The sequence below is a fragment of the Equus quagga genome, chromosome 15 (assembly GCF_021613505.1).
Source record: "Equus quagga isolate Etosha38 chromosome 15, UCLA_HA_Equagga_1.0, whole genome shotgun sequence".
Lineage (NCBI taxonomy): Eukaryota > Metazoa > Chordata > Mammalia > Perissodactyla > Equidae > Equus > Equus quagga.
In genome coordinates, this window is record NC_060281.1 from 41,039,629 (window position 1) to 41,065,968 (window position 26,340).

General features: G+C 42.4%; 1 protein-coding gene across 1 annotated transcript; it reads right to left on the reverse strand.

Moving 5' to 3' along the window:
- ACOT13 (acyl-CoA thioesterase 13) lies at positions 1-26,313 on the reverse strand. The gene is made up of 3 exons (XM_046640489.1): positions 26,096-26,313; positions 2,277-2,461; positions 1-256 (listed from the first exon to the last, which is right to left on the reverse strand). The coding sequence occupies exons 1-3, from the start codon at positions 26,174-26,176 to the stop codon at positions 100-102; spliced, it is 423 nt and encodes a 140-aa protein (XP_046496445.1). The 5' UTR covers positions 26,177-26,313; the 3' UTR covers positions 1-99.
- Positions 26,314-26,340: the final 27 nt, after the last annotated feature.

Sequence of the window (26,340 nt, forward strand, 5' to 3'; positions counted from 1 at the left end):
TCCTGGTTGTGCTAATTTATTTTTAAAATTACATTGGTTCGAGTCAAATTTACACCTGATATTCATTGTTGGGTTTCTTCAGGTCACATGGCTTTTCTCTCAGTTTCCCAGGTGTTTTGTGTGTCTTCCTTGTGCTATTAATTTTCCTGTGACCTTGTTTGTCAGATCCACAGAGGTAAATGCAAGTGTTTTTCCTTGCTTCAGAATATGTGCCGTAATCAGTATATCTTCTCCCATTTTAGCAGGTGACATGTACCTTGAAAGGAAACAAATACAGTTAACAGCAAATAAGTTTTAAAAGGGAAAGTTTTATCACAGAACAGGCTTCCTATGTTACTTATTCTACTCCTAAAAATAGTCTAGGGCCCGCCTGGTGGCACAGCGGTTAAGTGCACACGTTCCACTTTGGTGGCGTGAGGTTCACCAGTTCGGATCTTGAGTGAAGACATGGCACCACTTGACAAGCCATGCTGTGGTAGGCATCCCACATAGAAAGTAGAGGAAGATGGGCACGGATGTTAGCTCAAGGCCAGTCTTCCTCCAAAGGGAAAAAAAATAGTTTAATATTAGTAAGCTTTCTGAAACTCAAATTTCAAATTTGAATGGCTAGTCCTGACCAAGTTCCATCTTACCCATTTCTTACCTGGACCAGTTTCTTTTCCCATAAATATTAGAAAGGGTTTTCACCCCCCCCCCTTTTTTTTTTTAAGTTTCCCACTTCATATTTATTTGGGGTTGGTGAAAGATTTCCTCTAGCTTTCATTTTAATCTGCTTAACTTCCTAGGTGAAGTATTACTTGATGTCTACATCTTGTCATATCAATATTTAGAATTTACTTAACCCCAAAATGGCTTAATATAAGAATTATAAGGAATTAATATGAGGTTCTTCCTTACAATCCTGGTGATGAATTGTACATACATGCATATATTACACACTTCCTACCCACTTGTAATAAGTTGTCAGTCCATTCCTTTACTTTTGAAATAACTATAGTAAATCTTTGAGACTATGTCCTAGTTTCTGTTCAAGTGAATCGATTTTTGAAGGTCAGGCAGCTCTTGATGGTGACCAATACTTTGGGCAACATATACTTTGAAAGGCCAAAACTATGTTTGGCTTATTAAAAATTCTTAGGGTTGTGAAAGCAGCAGTATCTTAGAAGATCATGAAATGCAGTGTGAGGTTTGAAGCCCTCTCTGCTGTTAATTGAGGCTCTTAGGGCAAAGCAGAGTCATCAACTCATCTTACCCCTCATCACATGGAATAAGATAAGGACTGCTGAATGTGCTCACCAGTACCATAAGCAGAACCTCTCCTTTTTGTACATTTTGCTTTCAAAAGAGCATTTGCATCTTGTCCTGTGATTTGCTTATTGCAACCTTCACTTTATTTCTATAGTAAAGAGAGACTGAACATTTCTTAAGTTAACCTAATAAAAGATTTAGATTGTTTAAAAACTTGATAACTGACATTATTTACATTGCCCTCATGTCCCGTAGCTAGCTGTCCCACCCTAACCCCTGCCTCTCCCCCCAACAAAAATCATTTTTCTGTTGTTTAGGTGGAAAAAGCAGTTGTCTTGAAACTAATTTCCTGGGCCCTGCACTCTTTACTCAACAGGACCGGCAACAGTACTAGTTCATGTTGGAATTGAATTTTTTACATTTGGAAATGTCTGACGCCTGCAGGCATTTTCACGACAGTGACAGCCTGACATCTGGGGTTCTGCTCCCTGATCATGTGGTTTAAACCTACAGAGCATGTCTGTGCAGCTGCAGGGAGAGATGCACGATTGCAAAACTAACCAGACATTTGTGTTCACCTTGTTACAAGGAGGTGCCAATGTATACATGAAGGTTTCTCCAACTTTCCTTTGAATTTTATTCAGGCCTTTCTCCATATGTACTCAACATAACCCTCATAAGATATCTGTACAAGTGGCACTTTTAAGGACTGATGAAACAGTGACGAGCCATGAGTTTGTGATGACTTTTTTCCCTACCACTATACATAAGCTGAATGCTTGCCTTTTTGAAGGTTTAGACCCTTCCTCCCTTCACTACTGATATACACTACACTTGGAAATTAGTTCTTCTAGTTCTAGATTCTAAGGCCATGCGATATTTTAGGGCAAATCTATAGCCACACTTAAGGATGACTAGCTAAGGGCACCTCATGCTTGCTTTATGTTATAAATGTGTTTAGTCGCAATTGTTTGAAATGAGTTTATCACATTAAAAAAATTTATTTGGGGTATAGTTTGGATACATACGTTATGTTCATGTCGACACTGACTCCAGGTGCTCCCCTCTCTGAGAGTAGCAGAGCTACTGTTGATATGTTATCCACTAAAGTGGCTATCAAACCCCCATGGAGAGTGCCCATTTTATTGGTATGCTCTTCTTCTACTTTCATTTCACAAATCACTTTCCCAGGAACAGCAGAGAAGAGAGTTACCTAAGTGTGAAAAAAAAAAAAAAATTGTGAACAATCTGTGGTATTAGAAAGCCCAGACAGCCCATTGAGAACTATCATTGGATTAAACTGAATCACCTCAAAAAAACTGATTCAGAAATTCAAATGTGACCAATCTCTTTATAATAGAAATTAAGCCTTATGAAAATTGTTTTTAAAGAAAAAGGAATATTTGGGGAAAAACAGTAGTAGTTTTTACTAATCTCCACTCCTCTGCAGAAATCAAACATTTCATCTGAGATTTTCAGGCTTATGTACAAACCTGGCATTTGTTAATGTCTCCTTAGAAATTGTGCACCAACAAAGCCAGCTGGTCCCTGTGATTGTTAACCCATCATAGGTTTAATTTGAATGTTCTCAAGTTTTTGCACAAGTAATTTTTTAAATGACTTCATAGTGAATGGTTGAAAACAATTTTAAAAACGGATTGGAAGATGTTCAGTAATTCAATGAGTTAGTAGAATTAATAAGCTTATACCATAAACCCATTTTAATAACAAGTTTAACAATAGAATGCAACAAAGTTAAAGAGCTGCTTTTAAGGTCCTGTCCCATTTATAGTATCATAATAAGAATTACGTGAAAAATAAAATGTGGAACAATGAATTTAAAATTTTATATCAAACCTCTTTAAAAAGGACATTTACAGAAAAATAATAGAAATGTGTTCCTTATAGCCTATCTAAATCACTAGGAGAAAACATCATAGCATATTTAGAAGCTGGAGCTGAGCTGTGACTAGAATGCGCTGCATCCAGCAACAGTAATTGTCCCCATCACTAAAGGTGTTCAGCCAGAACATGGATATTTGGTGTGTTAGTTGTATTTAGGGGTGGGGGAATGTCTCAAGCATTAAATGGGTAGTTAGATTCTAGGTAACTACCATTTATTGAGCACTTTCATTTGCCAGGCACTGTGCCAAACACTTTACATACACTATATAATAAGGAAGGGACAATTTCCACTTTGTAGGTGACAAATTCAGAGTGGTTTATTCTCAAGGTCACTCAGGATATGACAACTAAGATTTAGATCTGGGTCTGTCTACGGGGTCTCCCTAGTCGCTAACTATAAAGTCTGTAGACCCCCACCAGGAAGACATTTCAGAAGTTTCACAAACCACAACTTCAGGGGTTTTGCCCCTAGAAGGCCCTGAAATAAAACAGAAACTGAACCATATAATATAAACCATCCCAAACAATATTAGGTTATGTTTTGCCTAACAGGTAAATTAATGGAAAAATAGATGTTAGAACAGGATCAAGTCTATTTTTACAATAAATGATCTAGCCACAAGATGTCCTCATAAACTAACAATACAACCAAGCAGGCCCAAGGCTACACTCACCTCATTCAGGCATTTACGTGAGTACATGGAGCACTGGCAATGTCAAGATGAATGAGATGCACTCCCTGCTCTTACGAGGTTCACAGTCTAAAGGAAGAGACATCCACACAGCATGGCAGTGGAGGGAATTACTGCAGACAGGATAAGCAGAGGCTGCTTGAAGTAAGGATATCTAACTTTCATAAAAGTGTATGTTGCTGGGGAAGAGACGTTAGGAGAGGCTTCCTAGGGAACAACATTCAAGTCTTGAAGGACAGGCAGGACTTAGCCAGTTGAAGATGGGGAAAAAACCAGGCAGTTCAGGAAATAGAATCAAATATGAAAGCCTCACAGACACCATAGGGCGTTTAGTGTAATTAGTGGAGGTCAGTTCTTGAAGTTCCATTTGATATCTAACTTTGCCTGGGATGACAAAAGGTAAAACAAATGTCAACTGGATTTTCTACTGCAGAATACTGTTTTTATTTTTCTTTTTCCCGACTTGAAAGGCCAAAAGACATACTAACATACAAAATTGGTTTAAAATGTACGTTGGAATAGAGATAATTTTGTACTGGTCAGCCTGAAAATGGCAAAAGAAATGCTTTTCTTTTTAAAGATTGGCACCTGAGCTAACAACTGTTGCCAATCGTTTTTTTTTTTTTTCCTGCTTTATCTCCCCAACCCTGCCCCCCCCATACATAGTTGTATATCTTAGTTGTGGTCCTTCTAGTTGTGGCATGTGGGACACCGCCTCAACGTGACCTGATGAGCAATGCCATGTCCGCGCCCAGGATCCGAACTCTGGGCCGCCACAGCAGAGCCAGCGAACTTAACCACTCGGCCACGGGGCTGCCCTCAAGAAATGCTTTTATGTGTTGCCACTTCTTGTCTCCCTAAGGAAAGTAAAGGAATCAAGCCAGTGGAAGATAATGAAGTAATGTCCTATGCAACCTCCCAGAACTGATGAATAGTCCTGTGGGGGAAGAGGCCAAGGGAGGGCTAATGAGGAATGGGGGTGGAGAGGGACACTGGAAAAAAGAAAATAGATCTTAGTCTCTGCGATACTGTGATTTATAAGAAATACATATTTGATCATTCAGATGATCAAAATATATTTCTCACATATACTTGGTCTTAGTCCACAGTTCCTGGCTCACAGCTCCCAAAACCCTTGGATTTCCTAATTGTTGAGAATGATAAAGGTCTTTTGTTATGTTAATGAGGCAACTTTGGAAAGCACCTAAGGATGGTGGCTTGTTGCCAGAGGAGCCAACCATGTGAATAAAGGGTTGGAACTTCCAGTCCTACCCCCTGACTTCCAGGGAGGGGAGAGGGGCTGGAGATTGAGTTCAATCCCCAAAATGGCCAATGATTTAATCAAACATGCCTATGTAATGAAGCCTCAATAAAAACTTGAAAGGATGGGCTTCGGAGAGCTTCCGGGCTGGTGGACATGCGGAGGTGCTGGGAGAATGGCCCACCCATCCAGAGAGGGCATGGAAGCTCTATGCCCTTTCCCGGTATCCTGCCCTCTGCATCTCTTCCACCTGGCTGTTCCTGACTTACATCCTTTTATAACAAACTGGTGATCTAGTAAGTAAAATGTTTCTGAGTTCTGTGAGCCACTCCAGCAAATTAACCAAATCCAAGGAGGAGGTCATGGGACCCTCTGATATACAGCCAGTCAGTCAGAAGCATAGTAACAACCTGGGCTGGCGACTGGCATCTGAAGGGGGTGGGCAGTCCTGTAGGACTGAACCCTTAACCTGTGGAATCTGATGCTGTCTCTGGGTAGATAGCGTCAGAATTGAGTTGAACTGTTAGCGATGCGGGGTTGGTGAGCTGAGGAGTTGAAAGAAAGATTTCTTGGACTCTAAAGGTCTGGCAGTAGTGCTCTTTTATTCAGAGAATAGTGTGGAATAGCATGGGGACAGGACCCATGGGCAGTAAAGAGCTGCTGCATGGGGACAGGACCCATGGGCAGGAAGAGCTGCTGCAAACATAGGTTGAGAGTAGGGCTAAATTTAAGACATAGGTATGTGAGTTATCTCTTTACAAGACAAACGAAAGAACATGTAAAAAAGTCGTTAAAATGATATTAATACAGGTGGGGTCTTGTTATTGGATGGTCCTATAACTTTTAGATAGGAATCAAGCCAGATTAAGTAAACGGCTGAAACCACCACCTTAAATATTATTTTTAGCTAAAGACAAAAGAGGATGTTGGGGGTGGAGGGAGAGTCAATCATGGGAGATTACCACACAAGTACAGTAAACAAATGCAGATTTAAGTCCTTGCCTTTGGCATTGATTAAGAGTTTCTAGAGATAAGGTCATCCCTCCTTCTTCCTGGTACAGAGAGGGAGACACCTTTATAGATGGAGATTTCCTTTACAATGTAAATGTCTCTTAACAAAGGGTAAGTAAATTCTACTACTCAGAGCCTCCTTCCTGTCTGCAGTTTTTAAAAGTAACCAGTCTAAAATAATCCTCATCATTAGGACACCCAACTGGTGTCTGAGGCATTGCCTGTTGGTGTGGGGAACCCCTCCCCCCATGTTGGAATTGGGTCCAGGAACCTGTAGGGGAGGAAGACATTTCCTCTACCCTCTCTGGGTTCTTCTGGCCAGAGAACAAAATAAATTCACGTGAGACAGAATAACAGGAGAAAATTAAGCAAAGCTTTATAACATGTATACGTGGGAGAGGCTCAGGCAACCTGAGCAACTTGTCAAAATGGCCAAAGCCACCAGCTTAAATATCATCTTCAGCTAAAGTCAAAGAAGGAGGTTGGGGATGGGGGGAGTTAGTTACAGGAAGCTACCAGACAAGCACAGTAAACAAGAGTAAGATTATTATGCAGATTTAAATTCTTGCCTTCCACATTGATAAAGAGTTTCTAGAGGCAAGGTCATCCCCCTCTTCCTGGTACAGAGAAGGAGACATCTTTACAGATGGAGATTTCCTTTACAATGTAAATGTCTCTTAACAAAGCATAAGTAAACTCTGCTTTTCAGAGTTTTTCCTTTCCTGTATGCAGTTTTTAAAAAAGTAACCAGCCCAAAATATTCCTAATGCCAAAGACACATATCTTGGGGTGGCTAATTCCAGTCCCCCACAGACCCAAGAGTCTCAGTCAAGATATGGGCTACAGGGGGCATACTTGTTTATTCGGTTATTAACTATAGCTAACTTGGTGTTAGACCATGCTCAGCAACTTTACAAGCATTGTCTCAATCCTCACAAATCTTTGAAGTAAATACTATTACAATCTCCATTTGATTCAGAGGTGAGGTTTAACCACTATGCAAAACCGCCTCCCCTTACATCTCACCTGGACTAATGCAGACAACTAGGCCCTGATTCATTCAGTGTCTTATGGGAAGGAAGATGAGTGTATAACCTTTTATGACACCATTGCACCAGAAACATACCTGCCACGGCCCCAACAATACAGAGAACCACCCAGATACGTTCCATTCCCAGGATCCTGCAGGTTGGGTGACTGCAGTAGATAGGCAATAACTTTTATAGCTCAGCCCAGTCTGACACAATGGGCTCCTCAGTTTATCGTAAAAATTGCCTTGCAGGAGGGACTTGTCAAGATGGCGCTGTGAGCAGACGTTGAACTCGCCTCCTCCCACAAACACAACCAGGTTACAACAATTTTAGGAAGAATCACCCTGGATTGAAAACTGAAAACTAGATAAAAAGAACCCCCACAACAAGGGACAGTCCTGACGAAAGCAGAAGAGGCAGTAACTCCGGCCAGAGAGGAAAAAAGCCACCTTTGGGAGCAGCGGAGCTTCTCAGCTGGCCAGGCAGGAGCCAACCTAAGGTACGCAGCCCTCCCTGGAGAAGTGAGGTCCAGAGCGGGGTCAATACTGCTATAACCATCCTTCGGACTAAGCCCAACTGAGAGAGGGGTCTTACTGTCTGGCGTTGCTGGCTATTAACTGCAGCGAGGACACCCCAGAAAAGCTATCGGCCGAAAGCCTAAAAGATCCAGGTCTTAAAGGGCCCAAGCACAACTCACTCATTGCAGCAACCTAAAATCACCAGAGAGAAGGCTGACTGTCCTTTGGTGAAATGAGACTCACCTGGTGGGCTCTGGGGGCATCTTGGTGAGAGGAGGATCCTCTCTGGAGACTGAGACATTGGTGGGGGCCGTTGTTCTGAGCTGGTCCAGGCGTGCTGATACGGACACAGGTGGGGGCCATTGAGGTGCGTCCCTTGGGCTGTTAGCCCAGGGGTCTGCCACACCCACTAGAGCACAGATTTAATCCAGTTCAGCCAGGGCAGGCAACCCTCCCCAGGGACTGGCCCCACCTAACAGCAAGCCCTCAGGCTACTTTTCAGCCTGCATTGACTGAATGCCTTGATCCTCTACAGGCAGGCAAAGGTGTCTGCCTCTGTGGGGCAGGGCTTGTGTGAGGACCTGGTGAACTGTGGGGGGCATTGGGGCAGAGGTGGGGGCCTCTGCAGTGTGGTGGTGGGGTACGCTCCAGGGGGTTGAGAAGTGTGCACGGACCAGGACTGTGCTGACAGTGTATGTGGTCCAGAGAGGGGTGAGGCTTATCAGCGGCAGAAGACTTGTGTTTCACAAATAGCCATAAAAAGGACCAGCCCCACCTTCCAAAGCCTGAAACAACTGAGTGCCTCCAGGCCAAGGGCTAGCCCTACTCAGCTGCACTCCTAAGAGAACTGACATCAGCCTTGTTGGCCTCAGGCCTATCACAGCTGTATGCCCCTGAGCCTAGCAACCAGCTACACTGGACACCAACCTAATTAAGAGGACAATTGCAATAAGAGTGTGCTAATAGGTGGGACCAAGATGGCGGAGTGAGTGGTCTTCTTTGTCTCTCCCCCGTCGAATCTACAACTAATTGGACATTCACCGATTAACAAAGGATATCCAGATAGCATCTCAAGACGCCTAAGAGTCTTGTACTACTATACATCGGAAGGTGGACGGACTTCCCCCAGGGAGGAGGTGGAAATAGGTGAAAACTCTCTGACCCCCGACCCCCAGACAGCCTAGTTCCTGCAGGAGGCTCTCTTCCAGCAGACTCCCCCATAGCATCGCCACACACCAAGGGCGGGAGTGTGCACTCACCAGCGGAGCGATGGTGGAAACAGGTGACAACAGCCCTACTCAAGCCCCCCGCGATTACACCTAAGCCCAGGGGGAATCCCCAGGGTCCCACACCCACCGGCAGGGAAGGCCTCCGCTCACCATTAGCAGAGAGGCTCCGCCCAGAATCCAGAACAAAGGGAAGCTCCCGGCGGGCAGATTCCCCGGCACAGCACCAGACCACAAGCTGCTGCAGGGCCCACGGTCTCCGGCACACGGGTCAGTGCAGGGGGCGTCCGGACTTCCTGTGGACATGCTTGGGGACACAGTTGGAGGTCCAGCGCCTGGCTCTGCGGCCCGAGGGGAGGCTCTGGGGTCCCGCACCTCCCCAGCAGGGAAAGCCTCTGCTTGCCATTAGCAGTGAGGCCCCACACAGAATCCAGAACAAAGGGAAGCTCCCGGTGGGTGGATTCCCTGGCACAGCACCAGACCACCAGCTGCTGCTGGGCCCACGGTCTCCGGCGCACGGGTTGGCACAGGGGGCGCCCAAACTTCCCGTAGACATGCTGGGGGACATGGTTGGAGCTCCAGCGCCCGGCTGTGTGGCCCAGGGGGAGGCTCCGGGGTCCTGCACCCCCCCCGGCAGGGAAAGCCTCTGCTCGCCATTAGCTGGGAGGCCCCGCCAAGAATCCAGAACAAAGGGAAGCTCCTGGTGGGCGGATTCCCTGGCACTGCACCAGACCGCCAGCTGCTGCTGGGCCCATGGTCTCTGGCACACGGGGTGCCCGGACTTCCCGTGGACGTGCTTGGGTACTGGGTGGAGCTCCAACACCCGGCTCTGTGGCCCGGGGGGATGCTCCAGGGTCCCACACCCCCCAGCAGGAAGGGTCTCTGCTCGCCATTGGCAGGGAGGCCCTGCCCAGCATTCAAAACACCAGGAAGCTCCCTAGAGTAGAATTCCCCACAAGGCAGCAGCTTACAAGGCACCACCAGGCCCACGGACTCTGGCCGTGTCCCAGACGAGGCAAGGGGCTCCCAGAGATCCCGTGAGAGTGGAGTGGGGCAGGGTGGAGCTCTGGTGAAACGGCTATGTAGCCCAGGGGGGAACTGCAGGTTCCTACAGCAGCCTCAGCAAAAGCCTCTGCACAGCACTAGTGGAGAGGTCCCAACTGGCAATCACAAGGCGGGAAGGCCCTGGGGCAAAAGTAGCACAGCTAGGTGAGCTAACGACAGACTGCAGAAGATACCCATAGCTCTGCTGGGACCTATAGTGGACAAGTGTGATCTTATGGGCTCTGTTAGTGACAAAGTGGCGATTATAGGTGATCCTGCTCCTGGCTGCTGGGAAAGCTGACAACACCGCTGCAGACCACAAGGAGGGAGCGCGTCTAAGTGGGCTGCAACAGTAGGCATCAGCAGCCTGAGGCCCCCTTGCGATTGTCCCCACAACCGACGAGGGACCCCACAGGACCACTGTGACTACGAGGAGGGGTCCAGGTCCAGTCAGCAACAGCTGACAGGGTTCCTGGTTGGTGCAGTCTAAACAGCTGCACCCCCCCCGCCCCCCAACACCAGTCGCAACAAGTGGAAGCAGCGGCTAAACTCTATCTCTCTGCGGAGGCACAAATCCACGCCATCAAGCAGTATGAAAAATATATTAAGTCTCCAGAACAGAAGGAAAATGATAAGCACCCAGAAAACAATCCCAAAGACAATGAAATCTATAACCTAAATGACGATGATTTCAAAACTGCCATTACTAAAAAACTCAACAAGTTAAAAGAGAATTCAGATAGACAACTCAATGAGTTCAGGAGCCATGTCACAAAAGAGCTTGACACTATAAAGAAGAACTAATTAGAAATACTGGAGATGAAGAACACAATGGAGGAGATTAAGAAAAATCTGGACTCTCTGAACAGTAGGGTCAATAATATGGAGGACAGAATTAGCAATTTGGAGGATAGGAATATAGAAATGCTGCAGACAGAGGAGGAGAGAGAACTAAGACTAAAAAGAAATGAAGAAACTCTCCGAGAATTATCCGACTCAATTAGGAGATGCAACATAAGGATTATAGGTATACCAGAGGGAGAAGAGAGGGAGAAGGGGGCAGAAGGCCTGTTCAAAGAAATAATAGCTAAGAACTTTCCAAACATGGGAAGAGAGATGGAACTTAATGTGACAGAAGCCAACAGATCTCCAAACTTTATTAATGCAAGAAGACCAACCCCAAGGCATATCATAGTGAAACTAGCAAAAGTCAACGACAAAGAGAAAATACTAAAGGCAGCCAGGCAGAAGAAAATAACTTACAAAGGAAACCCCGTAAGGCTATCAGCAGATTTCTCAGGAGAGACCTTACAGGCTAGAAGACATTGGAATGAAATATTCAAAACTCCGAAGGACAAAAACCTGCAGCCAAGAATACTCTACCCAGTGAAAATATCCTTCAAATACGATGGAGAAATAAAACCTTTCCCAGATAAAGAAAAGTTAAGGGAGTTCAGCGCCACAAAACCTCCTCTTCAAGAAATGCTCAGGAAGAACCTCATTCCTGAAAAATCAAAAAAAGGAAAGGGGTTACAAAATCCAGAACAAAGGAGATAAGCAGAAGGACAACAACACAAAGTAACAGCTCTCCATCAGGACAAAATGCAAAAGAACCAGAAAACAAGTGATAAAATGGCAACAGTAGGCCCCCACGTTTCAATAATCACTCTAAACGTGAATGGATTGAACTCTCCAATCAAAAGGCAAAGAGTGGCAGGATGCATCAAAGAACAAGATCCAACAATATGCTGCCTCCAGGAAACACACCTCAGCCCCAAAGAGAAACACAGACTCAAAGTGAAGGGGTGGAAGACAATATTCCAAGCTAATAATGAACAAAAGAAAGCAGGTGTTGCCATACTTATATCAGACAAAGTAGACTTCAAAGCAAAACAGATAAAGAAAGATAAAGAGGGGCAGTATACAATGATAAAAGGGACGCTCCACCAAGATGACATAACACTTATATACGCACCTAACACAGGAGCACCAAAATTCGTAAAGAAACTATTAACAAAACTAAAAGGAGACATCAACAGCAGTACAATAACAGTACGGGACCTCAACACCCCATTAACACCAATGGACAGATCATCCAGACAGAAAATCAACAAGGAAATTATAGAATTAAATGAAAAATTAGATCAGATGGACCTAATAGATATATATAGGACACTTCATCCAAAAACAGCAGGTTATACATTCTTCTCAAGCGCGCATGGAACATTCTCAAGGATAGACCATATCTTGGGAAACAAAGCAAGCATCAATAAGTTCAAGAGGGTTGAAATAATATCAAGCATCTTTTCTGATCATAGTGCTATGAAACTAGAAATCAACTACAAGAATAAAGCTGGGAAAGGGCAAAAAATGTGGAGACTAAACAACATGCTACTGAACAAACAATGGATTATTGAAGAAATTAAAGAAGAAATCAAATATTATCTGGAGACAAATGAAAATGAAAACACACTGTACCAAATGATTTGGGACGCAGCAAAGGCAGTGCTAAGAGGGAAATTCACTGCAATACAGGCTCACCTCAATAAGCAAGGAAAATCTTACATAAACAACCTCAAACGACACCTAACAGAATTAGAAAAAGAAGAACAAACAGCCCAAAGTCAGTAGAAGGAGGAAAATAATAAAAATTAATGATATTGAAAGAAAAAAGACAGTAGAAAGGATCAATGAAACAAAGAGTTGGTTCTTCGAAAAAATTAACAAAATCGACAAACCCTTAGCCAGACTCACTAAAAAAAAAAAAAGAGAAGTCTCAAATAAATAAAATTAGAAACGAGAGAGGAGAAATCACAACAGATACCAAAGAAATACAAAGGATCATAAGAGAATACTATGAAAAACTATATGCCAACAAATTGAACAACCTAGAAGAAATGGAGACATTCCTAGACTCATACAACCTACCCAAACTGAATCAGGAAGAAATAGAGAATCTGAATAGACCAATCACAAGTAAAGAAATAGAAACAGTAATCAAAAGCCTCCCCAAAAATAACGTGAATGGATTGAACTCAGGACCAGACGGCTTCTCTGGAGAATTCTACCAAACATTCAAAGAAAATTTAATACCCATCCTTCTCAAACTATTCCAGAAAATAGAGGAAGATGGAGCACTCCCTAATACATTCTATGAAGCCAACATCACCCTGATCCCCAAACCTGAGAAGGACAACACAAAGAAGGAAAACTACAGGCCAATATCACTGATGAATATAGATGCAAAAATCCTCAACAAAATCTTGGCAAACCAAATACAGCAATACATCAAAAAGATTATACACCATGATCAAGTGGGATTTATACCAGGGACACAGATATGGTTCAACATCCGCAAGTCAGTCAACGTGATTCACTACATTAACAAAATGAGAAACAAAAACCACATGATCATCTCAACAGATGCAGAGAAAGCATTTGACAAGATCCAAAATCGATTTATGATAAAAACCCTCAATAAAATAGGTATAGAAGGAAAGTACCTCAACATAATAAAGGCCATATACGACAAACCCACAGCCAACATCATACTCAACGGACAAAAACTGAAACCCATCCCTCTCAGAACAGGAACAAGACAAGGGTGCCCACTTTCACCACTCTTATTCAACATAGTACTGGAGGTTTTGGCCAGAGCAATTCAGCAGGAAAAAGAAATAAAAGGAATCCAAATAGGCAACGAAGAAGCAAAACTCTCGCTGTTTGCAGACGACATGATCTTATATATAGAAAACCAAGAATCCATAGAAAAACTATTAGAAACAATCAACAACTACAGCAAAGTTGCAGGGTATACAATCAACATACATAAATCAGTAGTATTTCTATATGCTAACAATGAACTAACAGAAAAAGATCTCAAGAACTCAATGCCATTCACGATCGCAACAAAAAGAATAAAAACCTTGGGATAAATTTAACCAAGGAAGTGAAAGATCTATACAATGAAAACTACAAGACCTTCTTGAAAGAAATCAACGACGACATAAAGAGATGGAAAGACATTCCATGCACATGGATGGGAAGAATAAACATAGTTAAAATGTCCATACTACCTAAAGCAATCTACAGATTCAACGCTATCCCAATCAGAATTCCAATGTCATTCTTTACAGAAATTGAACAAAGAATCCTAAAATTCATATGGGGCAACAAAAGACCCCGAATTGCTAAAGCAATCCTGAGAAAGAAGAACAAAGCTGGAGGCATCACAATCCCTGACTTCAAAACATACTACAAAGCTACAGTAATCAAAACAGCACAGTACTGGTACAAAAACAGATGCACAGATCAATGGAACAGAATTGAAAGCCCAGAAATAAAACCACACATCTATGGACAGCTAATCTTTCACAAAGGAGCTGAGGGCCTACAATGGAGGAAAGAAAGTCTCTTCAACAAATGGTGCTGGGAAAACTGGACAGCCACATGTAAAAGAATGAAAATCAACCATTCTTTTTCACCATTTACTAAAATAAACTCAAAATGGATCAAAGACCTAAAGATTAGGCCTGAAACAATAAGTCATCTAGAAGAGAATATCGGCAGTACACTCTTTGACATCAGCTTCAAAAGAATCTTTTCGGACACCATAACCCCTCACATGAGGGAAACCATAGAAAGAAGAAACAAATGGGACTTCATCAGACTAAAGAGCTTCTTCAAGGCAAGGGAAAACAGGACTGAAACAAAAAAACAGCCCACTAATTGGGAAAAAATATTCACAAGTTATTTATCTGACAAAGCGTTAATCTCCGTAATATACAAGGAACTCACACAACTCAACAATAAAAAATCAAACAACCCAATTACAAAATGGGCAGGGGACATGAACAGACATTTCTCCAAAGAAGATATACGGATAGCCAATAGACACATGAAAAGATGCTCATCATCACTAATCATCAGGGAAATGCAAATCAAAACTACACTAAGATATCACCTTACACCTGTTAGAATGGCAAAAATATCCAAAACCAAGATGACAAATGTTGGAGAGGCTGTGGAGAAAAAGGAACCCTCATACACTGTTGGTAGGAATGCAAACTGGTGCAGCCACTATGGAAAACAGTATGGAGACTCCTCAAAAAGTTAAGAATAGAAATACCTTATGACCCAGCCATCCCGCTACTGGGAATCTATCCTAAGAACCTGAAATCAGCAGTTCCAAAAGTTCCATGCACCCCTATGTTCATCGCAGCATTATTCACAATAGCCAAGTCATGGAACCAACCTTGCCCAGCAACTGATGACTGGATAACGAAGATGTGGTATATATATACAATGGAATACTACTCAGCCATAAAAAAGTACAAAGTTGTCCCATTCACAACAACATGGATAGACCTTGAGGGTATTATGTTGAGTGAAATAAGCCAGAGAGAGAAAGACGAACTCTGTATGACTCCACTCATAGCTGGTAGTTAACATACGGACAAAGAGAACTGATCGGTGGTTGCCAGGGGAAAGTGGGTTGGGGGGAGGGCACTAGGGGTGAAGTGGTGTACCTACAACATGACTAATAATGATGCACAACTGTAATTTCACAAGGACGTTAACTTTCATAACCTTAATAAAAAAAAAATTGTCTTGCAGGTGCACGCACACACGCACCATCTGTCCCTTTTCTGTGTCTTCCCTGCACCTCATGCATTCACATGTGTTGATGTCACTCATGCTACTACAGCACCTTCCTCCCCAGCCCCACACATCTAGGCTCCAATTCCACCACAGACCGACATACTTCCAGTGACAAACACACACATTTAGCTCCCCTTTCCTCATTTTACTGCAAAGTAAAGACAGTCAGAAGGGATCCCTGAAAATCAGCAATCAAGAAGATAGCCCCTAAAAGGAAGCTCTGTCTAGAACCCAGAATTCTCCTTACGCCTTAATGTTTCAGATCATTCTGGTCTTTAAGAACCATCACCATTACTGTGACTGCTGCTGATTGCTGTGCAGCTCTGGCTCAAAGTACTCAATAAATGTTAGTTATTACTGAAAATGCCAAAACTGTGAAAATGATTCCACCCCACTTGCTTTTCTTCTTGCTATCAGAACTTTCACTCTGCTTAAAATGCTTGAACAAACTGGATATCCAGGTGCTCTTCTGAAGGTGAATACGATCCTATCAGTTCCCTGGCCTTCTACTCTTTGGTTCAGTTCCTCTCTGAGCACACCCCAAGGTACCTGACTGTACCAATCCCAGCCAACAGATAAATAGCAAAGTCCCCTAATGTTAGTGCTCAAGAAGGATGTAGTATAAAGCAACTCTATGCTGGGAGAGGGAGAGCGATACACCTCATGAGTGATGCAAGTCACGACCAATTTAAGATAGCTGCATAAAAGGTCTTCTGGGAGCAAACAGCCTAGTACATAAAGCTGCCAAAAACCCCGGAAGTCACCAGTCTTCTTTCATATTTCACTACCCAATCCATCAGCAAATCCTGTCAGCTCTCTCTTCAAACACACCCAGAATCCCAGTCACCTCCCTAGCCCCCATCCACCTACGCATGATACTTCCTCTCTGCTCCAAGCCACCGTCATTTCTTTCCAGTTGTTACAACTGCCCCCAACTTGTCTCTGTACTTCTGTCCTTGCCCACCTCATGTCTATTAGCAACTAGAATGCTCCTTTAAAAATACAAGTCAAATTATGTCACTCTTCCGTGAAAAACCCTCTAATGGAGCTCCATTTCACCCAGAGTAAAAGCCGAAGTCCTTACAGTGACCTACGGAGCTGTACATGGTATCTCAACTCCTAACTCGCCCCCTTGGGCCTCCCCCTCAAATTCCACAAGCACACAGTGTGGTAAAGTCTAGGGTCTTCACATTTGCAGTTCCCCTGCCTCGAAGGGCCAGGTTAAATCTTCAGAGAATATTTAATTAAATTCCTCTTAGCTCTTCCCTAGGGCCTTGAAGGGGAACACTCTTCCCCTTCGAGTATGACATTATTTAAAACTGAAGTTTCGAAAAAAGAACTCCAGAGCCAGCCCTAATGGCGTAGTGGTTAAAGTTCGGCATGCTCTGCTTTGGTGGCTTGGAGGTTTGGAACCACACCACCCATCTGTCAGGAGCCATGCTGTGGCAGCGGCTCACACAGAAGTAGAAGGACTTACAACCAGAATACACAAGTATGTACCAGGGCTTTGGGGAGGGAAAAAAAAAAGAGCAAGATTGGCAACAGATGTTAGCTCAGGGTGAATCCTTCCCTGAAAGAAAAAAAAAAAAGAACTCCACAGTAATACACATTTTAGGGGAAAAATACTTAAAACTCCCCGATCCTATAGCACTTATCACTATCTAACATACTATATATTTTATTTACTTATTTTGTTTAGTGTTTGATTTACCACACTGAAATATAAGTTCCACGAGTGGGAGGATTTTTGTCAGTTTTGTTCACTGGTATATCCCTGGTGCTTAGAATAGTGCCTGGCACATAGGAAGCATTCAACTCTCTGCTGAATGAAAACAGTCAAATCTTAAGGTCAACTAGGAACATTCTATAACAATATGCCCAACGTTTACTGGCCTCAGGAACTGATGGAACAAACTATAGGGAGTATTTTCTATTCTACAGGCATCTTCCACAAGGCACTGACAAATGCTTATTAAGCATCTACTATGGACTTGCTCCCAAAGAACTATCAGTGTGGAGAGAGAAGACAGATAAATCAACAGATATTTTCAATACTATACAGTAAATCTTATAGCAAAAGTTAGCCAAGGTACAGAAGTGGATCAGAGGAAGACAGTTGGGGATGTCAGGGAAGCCTTTTCAGGGACACCAGGCACCACTTGAATAGGACTTTGAAGGATAAGAGTGAAAATGGGGGGCAACTGGGGCAAGGGCAGAGGATCCCAAAATGAGTAAGATGTTATCCTAGTCCTCAGGCAGTGTACAAACCAGTAGAGGTTATAAGAGAAGGCCAAACATAAAAGTTAGCAAATGAGTGACACACGGGGCAAAACAAAGCCCTAGGAAAGAGCAAAGAGGAATTTAACTATTCCCTGAAGATTTAACCAGCTGCGGTAACACTCTACTCTTGTTCACTGGAGTGGTGGTGATGAGACGTGCTATGGAGGAATATAAGCAACCACAGGACCTTTTCCCAAAAGCTGGTAAAGGTAAGATTTTATTGAGGCATTCTGGAATGCTTGTAAAGGTGGATACTATGAAGGCCTCTATCACATTAATCGCTTTGGCAAGATTCCTGCCATATACAGCTTCTCTGCTGCTTTAAACCCGGACAAGAGGGGCCAACAGGGAAGAGCTTCCTCATCCCCGACAGACTGAGGATTTGAGCAATGCCTGTTCCCACCTCCTGTTCTCCTCTCAAGGGGGAAAGCACAAACGTGTGTAGACTATTTGCAGTGGATCTACAGTTCAGAATCCAGTTGCATACAGAAAGGAATGATGCCTTGCAGGAAGGCAAATATGGTGAGCCGGGCCCAGGGGAATAGCTTAGTTAGCGTATAAAATCACAAATCAAACAGCAACAAAGAAGTTAATAATCTCGGTTCACTGAGAAACAGTATTCCAGAAATTCCTGAAACTCCTAGGGTGGCTGAGCAAAAATTACAATGCTTTTGTTTAGTGTTCTGTTCTGAATTTTAAAAATACATACATTTAATTTCTACTAAAGCTCTCAGATAATAACTTTCTGAGGTCTTCCCAAACCTCAGGACTTGAATCAAAGGGCTACTTAGACAAGTGGTGTAATGGTTCAGCAGCACTTCATTTCAGACGGTATACACAGAAAGAACTAAACCTTGACTGTCTTCCATGGCAGAAGGAATGTAAATTCATCATCATTTCCCTTGAAATTGGTCATCCACTCACCCCTGCTAAAATTCTTAATTTTCCCCAATATTTATAGCTGCTCTGAGTTGATGCCAAATCCCTTTCCTCTACACTATCAATAACTCTTGACCTGAATTCATTATTTCACTAATTATATCCTGATTCCTTAAATCCTACTTCTGAGCCATCTAAATTGCCATGTTACTTCTCTTTAGTAGATATTTAATTACAAAGATAAAATTCATTTTATGTGCATAAATAAATCAAACAGTGTAGAGATGCAGTTTCCTGCTGACTACCCCTTCAGTGCTGTGGATCATTCAGTATCATTCTCTAGGCTCATTCAAACATGTACACATACATAGGGTTTCCCTCCTTTCCTTTTAAAATTATAAAAATGGGATCATATTATACCCATTACTTTGCAACTTTCATTTTTCTCTTCCCAGCATATCACATCTATTCCTCCAGCTCAACTCATATACAAGCATGCATTGCTTAACAATGGGGACATAGTCTAAGAAATGCGTTCTTCGGCGATTTCATCATTCTGCAAACTCAGAGTGTACTCACATAAACCTACTACACACCTAAGCTAGATGGTATAGCCTATTGCTCCTAGACTACAAACCTGTCCAGCACGTTAGTGCACTGAATACTGTAGGCAACTGTAACACGGTGGTAGGTACTTGTGTATCTAAACATAGACAAGATACAGTAAAAATATGGTTTAAAAGATAAAAAACGGTATGCCTATATCAGGCACTTACCATGAATGGAGCTTGTAGGACTGAAGCTGCTCTGGGTGCGTCAGTGAGTGAGTGGTGAGTGAATGTGAAGCCCTAGGACATTACTGTGCCCTACTGTAGACCTTATAAACACTGTACACTTAGGCTACACTAAATTTATAAAAAATATTTTTTCCTCAATAATAAATTAACCTTAGCTTACTATAACTTTACTTTATAAACTTCTAATTTTTTTTTTAAAGATTTTATTTTTTTTCCTTTTTCTTCCCAAAGTCCCCCAGTACATAGTTGCATATTCTTTGTTGTGGGTCCTTCTAGTTGTGGCATGTGGGACGCTGCCTCAGCGTGGTTTGATGAGCAGTGCCATGTCCGCGCCCAGGATTCGAACCAACGAAACACTGGGCTGCCTGCAGCAGAGCGTGCGAACTTAACCACTGGGCCACAGGGCCAGCCCCTAAACTTCTAATTTTTTTAAGCTTTCTGACTCTTTTGTAATAACACAGCTTAAAACACAAACATGTACAGCTGTACCAAAATATTTTCTTTCTTCATGTCCTTATTCTATAAGCTGTTTTTTTTAAAGATTTTATTTTTCCTTTTTCTTCCCAAAGCCCCCTGGTACATGCTTGTGTAGTTTTAGTTGTGGGTCCTTCTAGTTGTAGCAGGTGGGATGCCGCCTCAGCATGGCCTGATGAGCAGTGCCATGTCTGTGCCCAGGATTCGAACTGATGAAACCCTGGGCCACCAAAGCAGAGTGCGCAGACTTAACCACTCGGCCACGGGGCTGGCCCCATAAGCTTTTTTCTATTTTTAATTTTTAAACTCTTTTTGCTAAAAACCAAGACACACACACATAAGCCTAGGCCTAGGCAGGGTCAGGATCATGAATATCATTGTCTTCCACCTCCACATTTTGTCCCACTGGAAGGTCATCAGGGGCAGTATCATGCATGGAACTCTCACCTCCTGTGGTAACAACGCCTTCTAGAATACCTCCTGAAGGACCTGCCTGAGGCACTTCTTGAGGAGGCGTCACTCTTTTCAGAAATATGTCCATGGTGGTTTGCTTGGTTTGTTTCTTTTTTCATCATAGATTTGTTTGTCAGCGGATAATGCACCATGAACATTCCTCTCTATTAATAAAAACCTTTCGGTCTTGGGGTCTCTATTTTCAAACGTCTTAAGGAGTCTGTTGAGGTCTGCAAAAGCTTCTGCTAAACCCTTCACTATGAATTTTCTTGGGGATTCTTCTTTTTCTTCTCCTGTGGTTTCCTTTTCTCTTGCTGCTTCTTCTGCTATGCATTCCAGTTCCTGTTCCAACAACTCCTCATTAGTCAATTCCTCACGAACCACCTCTAGGAGCTCCTCAATGTCATCCTCATCCACACTCAGGTTCAAGTTGTTTGCCATCTCAACCACAGCCCTGTCGATTTTTGCAACCTCCTCATCCTTGGCAAATTCTTCGAAGTCACGGAAGAACCTCTTGAGAGTTTTCTTCCAGTTGCAATAGGTGATAGGAATTTTTCAGATCCATTATAATCTTATAGGACCACTGTTGTATATGTGATCTGTCGGGCAAAATGTCGTTATGTGGCGTGTGACTGTAGATGTCTTTTAATAGCTGCATGGTATTCCCTAGAATCGAATATACTAGATTTATTAAACTATTGCTCAATATACATGTTCTTTCCAGGTTTTCATCATTACAAACAAAGGTGCTTTCATTTGTATAGATTGCCAAAATTAGATAGCTGAGTGAAAGGGTATATAAATTTTTAACAAATCTGCCAGACTACTTTCCAAAAGCAATGAAAAAGAGTGCCTCCTTCCCTGATTCCTCATCAGTAATCATATTATTACTCTTAATTTTTACAATATGATGAGCAAAATCTGATTGGTATCTCATGGTTTACATTTGCATTAGCCAGACTACAGGCACTACTGAGCATCCTTTTGTGTTTACTGGCTGTCTACACTTCTTTTTTGTGAAGTCTGTTTACGTCCTTTGCACTCATTTACCTGTTAGACTGTCTCTACAGCTCTTCTTACCATCAGATTTCAACATCTAGGCAACAGTGAAATTCTCTTCCAGATTATTGTATTTAGACTTTCATTATCTTTTGCCATAAAAAGATGTTCATATTAGCAAAATGCATGGTGCGTGACACCTAGTAAGTGCTATGCAAACTTTTAAAAATAAACAACTTTCTAATTTTATAAAGTCATACATATCATTTAATGACATGCTCTTATGTTACAAATCACTTTTTAAGACATGACTCCTCCACATGGAGCTCCAGTGATTTCTTTTACCAGTTCCCCTATGGTTGGACATTTAGGTTACTTCCCATTTTTGATATCACAAATAATGTTAAATCAATATTTCTGTACATAAGTCTTTGAATGAATCTTGCTTTATTATTTTCTTGTGCATTTCCTGTACCTAGGCAATTTTAAGCGCCAATAATGAATTTGGAAAAATCTGTTACCATATCATGTTGATAAATTTTAAATAATATCACTGCCCCTTTTGTGGTCAATCCAAAGCCTCAACGTTCTTCTAGTAAGTATAAGGTCTAGTCTTGGGCCGGCCCAGTGGCACAGCGGTTAAGTTCGCACGTTCTACTTCAGTGCCAGGGGTTTTTTCAGTTTGGATCCCAGGTGCAGAGATGGCACCACTTGGCACGCCATGCTGTGGTAGGCATCCCACACATAAAGTAGTGGAAGATGGGCATGGATGCTGGCTGAGGGCCAGTCTTTCTCAGCAAAAAGAGGAGGATTGGCAGCTGATGTTAGCTCAGAGCTAATCTTCCTCAAAAAAAAAAAAAAAATCTATTCTTACCTTCCTAACCATTTCTACCATCTTCAAAGACTCTCCATCTCTTTCTCAATCCTGTATGTCCTCAAGGTTCCGTCCTAAATCCATAATGTTTCTCCTAGTCTGTGTTCTTCCTCTTAAGACATCTCATTTACTTATACATCGTCTCTCATTTCCATAAGGATGACTCTATACAATTTTACCTAGCTTCTGAACTCTATGCCCTTATTTCTTTGTGTGTTGGACTCCACACGTTATTTCCAGATCCTAGCACAGAGCCTGTCCCTTGAGATTCCCAAGGTATGTCACTCCACATGTGTTACTGTGTGGGAAAATGTTCCATTGGCAAATAACTTAAACATGATAAAGTGAAACGTTTATTCATTGCAGAACTAGTCAAAAGTTTAAATAAACAAAAAGGATAGCACATCTCCACTTATATGAGGTACCTAGAGTAGTTAAATTCATAGAGACAGACATAGATGGCAGTTGCCAGGGCTGGAGGAAAAGGGGAGTGAGGAGTTATAATTTAATGGGGACAGAGTTCCTGTTCTGCAAGATGAAAAGAGTTGTGGAGGTGGATGGTGGTGATGGTTGCACAACAATGTGAATGCAATGAATACTACTGGATTGTATACTTTAAAATGGTTAAGACGGTGAATTTTATGTTATGTGTATTTTACCACAATTGAAAAAAAAGAGGGGTACAACATCAGTGTTTCCTCAACTTATTCTTTTTTCTCAGGGCACCTCTGATGGAGCTGTTCCTTGGAATCCACTTTTCTCCTCTCCTATATGATAAACTCCCAGAGGCAAGGAACTGTGTTTGGTATTTCTTTATAATTTCACAGTACTTAATTTGATTGATTTTAAAGTGATTTTATAGAAAGAGCAGGACATTTATGTTAACTGGTAGTTTTTCTGGATCAGTGTTTTATAAAAGACAGGTTTTGTGGGTATTTACAAACACTGACAAAAAGTTTTCAAAAGAGAACAGGGTAAAATAAAAAAGTTCTAATGTCAGATCTCATGCATTGACTTGACATCTGTGCCAAGACTGACTGGAAAGCCTTCTTCAACAGACCATTTTTGGAGGAATGGAAAGTCACCATCATTTACCAGATTCTATACGCTGGGTCAAAACATCTGTCCAAAAAACAGAACACCCATTGGAATATTCTCAGCCAAATTTTCAAGTGTTAATCTACTTGACGCATTGGCTTAAAAAAATCATTGAAAGAATCAGAGATTAGCACTCAGGATAGAATTGTCTTTCTTATACAACCAAGAAGAAAATGGAGCTCCGTTTTGGTGAGATGGTTCTCTCTATCCGGGTATATCGTCAGCCAGTAAGGCCACTGCGGAAGAGGGTAATGAGGCAGACTTGAAGTGATAGTACTGTGCATCTCACTTGCTTCTTACACTCAGAAACACTATCCCTCCTCCTCTTTGCTATTACAAAGCAAAAGGCAGACCATATACATCCTTACTCCAATTCAGTTTTAGCAATATTCTTGTGTTTAAAAACCCTGCATTGAAAAATGAACATTTCTTGCCGTGAAAACTCTCTGGTGTCATATTTAAATAACCAGAGGGACAACTATTTGACATAAAATAATTTTGTCAGTCAAGGTCCAGTGAGGCAACAAAAAAGACACTAGTTATTTTAACAGAGAGAGTTTAACATGAAGAACTGTTAACCAGCGATTTAGAGAAAGAAACATTCTATTCCATGCCAAGACTTGTGGAAGTGCCAGGATTTGAGCAACCAACTCACAGTTCAATGCAAAGACATGTTTATATTTAGAAAGAACAAGAGAGTAGCAATTTATCTAGTTTTGACTCAGGACAAAATGACTGATTCACAGGATGGTCTAAGTCAAGGTTGGTCAACCTCAGCATTGTTGACATTTGGACTAGATGAGTCTTTGTTGTGGGCACAGAGGGGAGGGAACCTGTGCACTGTAGGATCTTTAGCAGCATCCCTGGCCTCTAACCACTAAAGGCCAGCAGCATCCCTCCCACCCCACTCCAGTTGTGATGATCAAAAATGTCTCCAGACATTGCCAAATGTCCCACGGGGAGCAAAATCACCCTCAACTGAGAACCACTGGTCTTGGTCATATTAACTTAAAACTTACAGTGAAAGGAAAAGAAATATGTCCACAACTAAATTTATGGATCACTATGCATAAATATATACTTTGGCCTTAGCAACTCTGCCTACGTGAAACATAACCACAAAACATATTTTAGATCAAATTAACAAACACACAACACCGACTATGGTATTGACCTGCGCAGTTAATATAGTAGCCACTAGCCACATGTCAGTATTGAGCACTTAAAACATGGCTAGTCTGAACTGAGATGTGCTGTAAGTGTAAAATTCACACTGGATTTCAAAGATGAAGTACGAAAAAATCAATACCTTTGTAGCGATCACAGGTTACAATAATATTTTAGATATAATGAGTTACTTAAAATATATTCCTAAAATTAATCTCACCTATTTCTTTCTCTTTTAAAAAGTGGCTATTATAAGATTTACAAATTACACATGTAGCTTGCATTGTACCTCTACTGGACAGTGCTGGTCTAGACACTGGGTTAACAGGCTTATCTTCTTGGAGGGTAAGCTACCACTAACGCCAATGCAGGCACGCATGGAGTTTACGACTATTTCAGTATGTCTGTTCAAGGTATGAGGATTTTAATTACATGCTCAAGGGCAAATACAACCTGTGCCAAGATTGTCATGAGAAGATACATGCCTATAAGGTTGCTGAAAGTTTAACAATGAAAATGGCTACAGATTTTTTTAAGGAATTCAAACTTCTCCTCAGACCAATACTTCTTTTTTTGGATAATGTATTTTTCAAAAAGTTACTGTAGAGTGTCCTTAGATTTTATAGTATTTGCTATTTGAAACCTTAAGCACATTTGTCTAAGTATTATTTCCTCTGTATTCCACAAAAACTCTGAGAGATCCTTAGGGGCAGTTATTTACAGTTTGTAAAGTGTTGTGTTCCAAGCAGGAGACCTTGGTCCAAAGTCCCACATTCGTCCCACAAAGGATCGCAGCTGGTCTGTGTTTAAACTCCACTTCCAAATTATTTCCACATTTCCCCAATACTCTATCCTAATCAGAAGGAAAACAGGCATGTATGCATTAAAACATTTCGTAAAAACCCTAAAAGTTCTTAGGTTGTTAAATGTCTTCCAAGTCTGACATAACCAAGGGCTTTTGTTACTCATGCTTATTTATAAAGGCTGCCTATGTAACCTGACGTTCTCCTAAAAGGACACTGGAAACCGGAAGTCTGAGCAGTCTGTTTACGTGCAAAAGGGGCACGTCTGGCCCTACCGAACTCTGGTACCACTCTACTTGGTACTCGGCTTTCCTACCTTACTGCAATTATTTATCTTCTAATCCTCTAGGCTGCCTCTTACTCTTTCCTCCGGATCACCGCCAGCGCTTGTCTGTTGAAAGGTCGAACGCTAAGGTCCTCTCTATCTCTCGAACCGAGCAATTCTGTCGCCACAACTGATAACCATACTTATTTACGGACGTCTAAATGAGATCATCTATGCACTTGACCCGCACATAATGGGGCTCCATCAAAGCAGTGCTCATCATCACTAAGATGAACCCACGAGCGCAGTCCAAGAGAATGTAGGGAGAGAGATCTATCGAGCGCTCACGGCGCGCCGAGCACGGTGCTTTCCTCCCCTGCATTAGAAGCCGCGGCTTCGCCTCCAGTACCTTTTCCACAACTCTATCGAAACCGCGAACACCGGTTATAGCCTTCATCAGCTCCTGCAGATTCTTGGGCACGCGGCTCATCGTGGACCGTTCCCCGGCTCCTGGGACCCACGCAACAGCGAACTTCGCAACAGCCGGGAAGCCCAGAGCTTAACAAAAGAACAAGGGCACCGAGGGCGAACGGCACGCAGCCCCGCCCCGCGGCGCGCTCCAAGTCCGGCGCCGCGCGCACCCGCCGCCCCTCA